At 56.6% G+C, this 1954-nt stretch overlaps 1 protein-coding gene across 1 annotated transcript in view; it reads right to left on the bottom strand.

Annotated features, from left to right (window-relative positions):
- Nucleotides 1–1953, bottom strand: part of LOC104915916 (sialoadhesin-like) — a gene marked incomplete at its 3' end in the record, with an annotated part of 8720 nt that extends 6767 nt beyond the window's left edge. Inside the window, 2 exon segments of the mRNA XM_031557566.1 lie at nt 18–314; nt 1335–1953. Of these exon segments, the coding sequence (XP_031413426.1) occupies nt 18–314; nt 1335–1953 (916 nt within the window).
- Between the last annotated feature and the right edge of the window lies 1 nt (nt 1954).

Raw genomic sequence — 1954 nt, 5'->3', positions numbered from 1 at the left:
CCCCCCACCCCACATACGTCGCACCCGCAGCACCAGCTCAGCGCTCGCCCTCTGGGAGCCGAGCAGCACCTCGCAGAGCAGCACCCTGGAGTGATCCCTCCAGGAGAAGGACGTGGTGAGGCTCTGGTGGTGGCTGACCCCCCTGGTGTCCATTTGCACGTGGCTGGACAGCGCTGACACACGTGGGTCAAAGCCCACCCAGCGCAGGGTGACGGCATCCAGGGGGCAGCTGTAGGGAGAGGAGCACTGCAAGGTGACCAGCGTGTCCTCCAACACCTCCTCACTGGTGGTGATGCTCGGGGGCTCCGGGGTGTCTGGGGATGGAGAGGGGAAAAAGGGTTGGGGGTACGGACAGCCAAAATGGTGGGGGTGTGGAGAGAACAAAAAGGATTGGGGATACGGAGACCAAAACCGATGGGGAATGTGGGGGATACCCAAAGGATGGGTTGATAGGGAGAGACCAATTAGGATTGGGATATGGAAACCAAAAGGATTGGGGACACGGACACCAAAAATGGTGGGGGTATGGAGAGAAGAAAAAGGATTGGGAATATGGAGACCAAAAGGACTGGGGATGTGGAGGAGATCCAAAGGATGGAAATATGGAGAGACCAAAAGGATTGGGGATGTGGAAACCAAAAAGATTTGGGGATCTGAAGAAGACCCAAAGGGTGGGAATATGGAGAGACCAAAAATGGCTGAGGATGTAGAAGAGACCAAAAAGGATTGGAAATATGGAAGAGGCAAGAAAGGATTGGGGTACGGACACCAAAAATGATGGGGGACGTGGAAAGACAAAAAGGATTGGAGGTACAGAAAGATCAAAAGGACTGGAGATATGGAGGCCAAAAAGGACTGGAGTGGGGATATGGAAATAACAACAAGGATTGGGATACAGAAACCAAAAAGGAGTGGGAAGGTGAAGACCAAAAAGGATTGATTTGGATTGGGATATGGAGAGACCAACAGGAACTGGGATACGAAACCAAAAAGGACTGGGAAGATAAAGACCAAAGAGAAATGAATTGGGGATACGGAGAGACCAAAAAGGACGGGGATATGGAAACCAAACGTGGTGGAGATACAGAGGAGACCCAAAGGACGGAAATATGGAGAGACCAACAATGATTGGAATATGGAAAGACAGAAGAAGTTTGGGGATACGGGAACCAAAAAGGATTGGGAAGACCAAAAAGGATCGGATCGGGGTTGTGGAGGGACCAAAAAGGACGGGGATATGGAAACCAAACATGGTGGAGATACGGAGGAGATCCAAAGGGTTCGTGGCACACAGACACAGACACACACAGGGCTGTGCTCTGCCCCACACCCACCCTCCACCCGCAGCACCACGTCCCGCGCCGCCGACCAGCGGTCCCCGTCCACGATCTCGAAGCGGAAGCGGAACTTCCCGCTGTCCTGGGGCTGCACCCCACGCAGCAGCAGCGTGCAGTTTTGGGCACTGGGGTCCCCCAGGAGCTGCGTGCGGCCCCTGAACTTGGAATCCACCCCTTGGTCGTTGGAGTGGAACACCACCTCCTTCTGCCCCTCGTAGTCTTTGTACCAGATGGCCGTGACGCCGCCGGAGGCCGAGACGTCGTCGGGGAAGCTGAAGGTGCAGGGAAACACCACGCAGGAACCCGCAACGCTGTGCAGTGTTTCGGGGTAGGAGACCCCCCAGGTGTTGGGGGCTGCGAGGGGAGGGGGATGTATGGGTGGGTGCTGCCCCGTGAGCCCCACGGTGCTGAGCCACGGTGGGGAGAAGGGAGTGGCGACGGGGGGAGAAAGGCTCGGAGATAAAGAGGGGGGAAACCCGTTTTGGGGTGATGCTCTCAGCCAGCACAGCCGCGGGGTTCCGAACCAAGGGCTGAAAGCAGTGTGAAGGAAAGGGGGAATCGGCCCCCATAGCCCTGCGGGAGCCGTGCTGCCCCCTCCCACCCCGTGCCCACCCATC

The sequence above is a fragment of the Meleagris gallopavo genome, unplaced genomic scaffold, assembly GCF_000146605.3.
Source record: "Meleagris gallopavo isolate NT-WF06-2002-E0010 breed Aviagen turkey brand Nicholas breeding stock unplaced genomic scaffold, Turkey_5.1 ChrUn_random_7180001859275, whole genome shotgun sequence".
In the NCBI taxonomy this organism is placed as follows: Eukaryota; Metazoa; Chordata; class Aves; order Galliformes; family Phasianidae; genus Meleagris; species Meleagris gallopavo.
The sequence above is the reverse complement of the archived record's forward strand: the minus strand, read 5'-3'. Positions and strand labels throughout refer to the sequence as shown.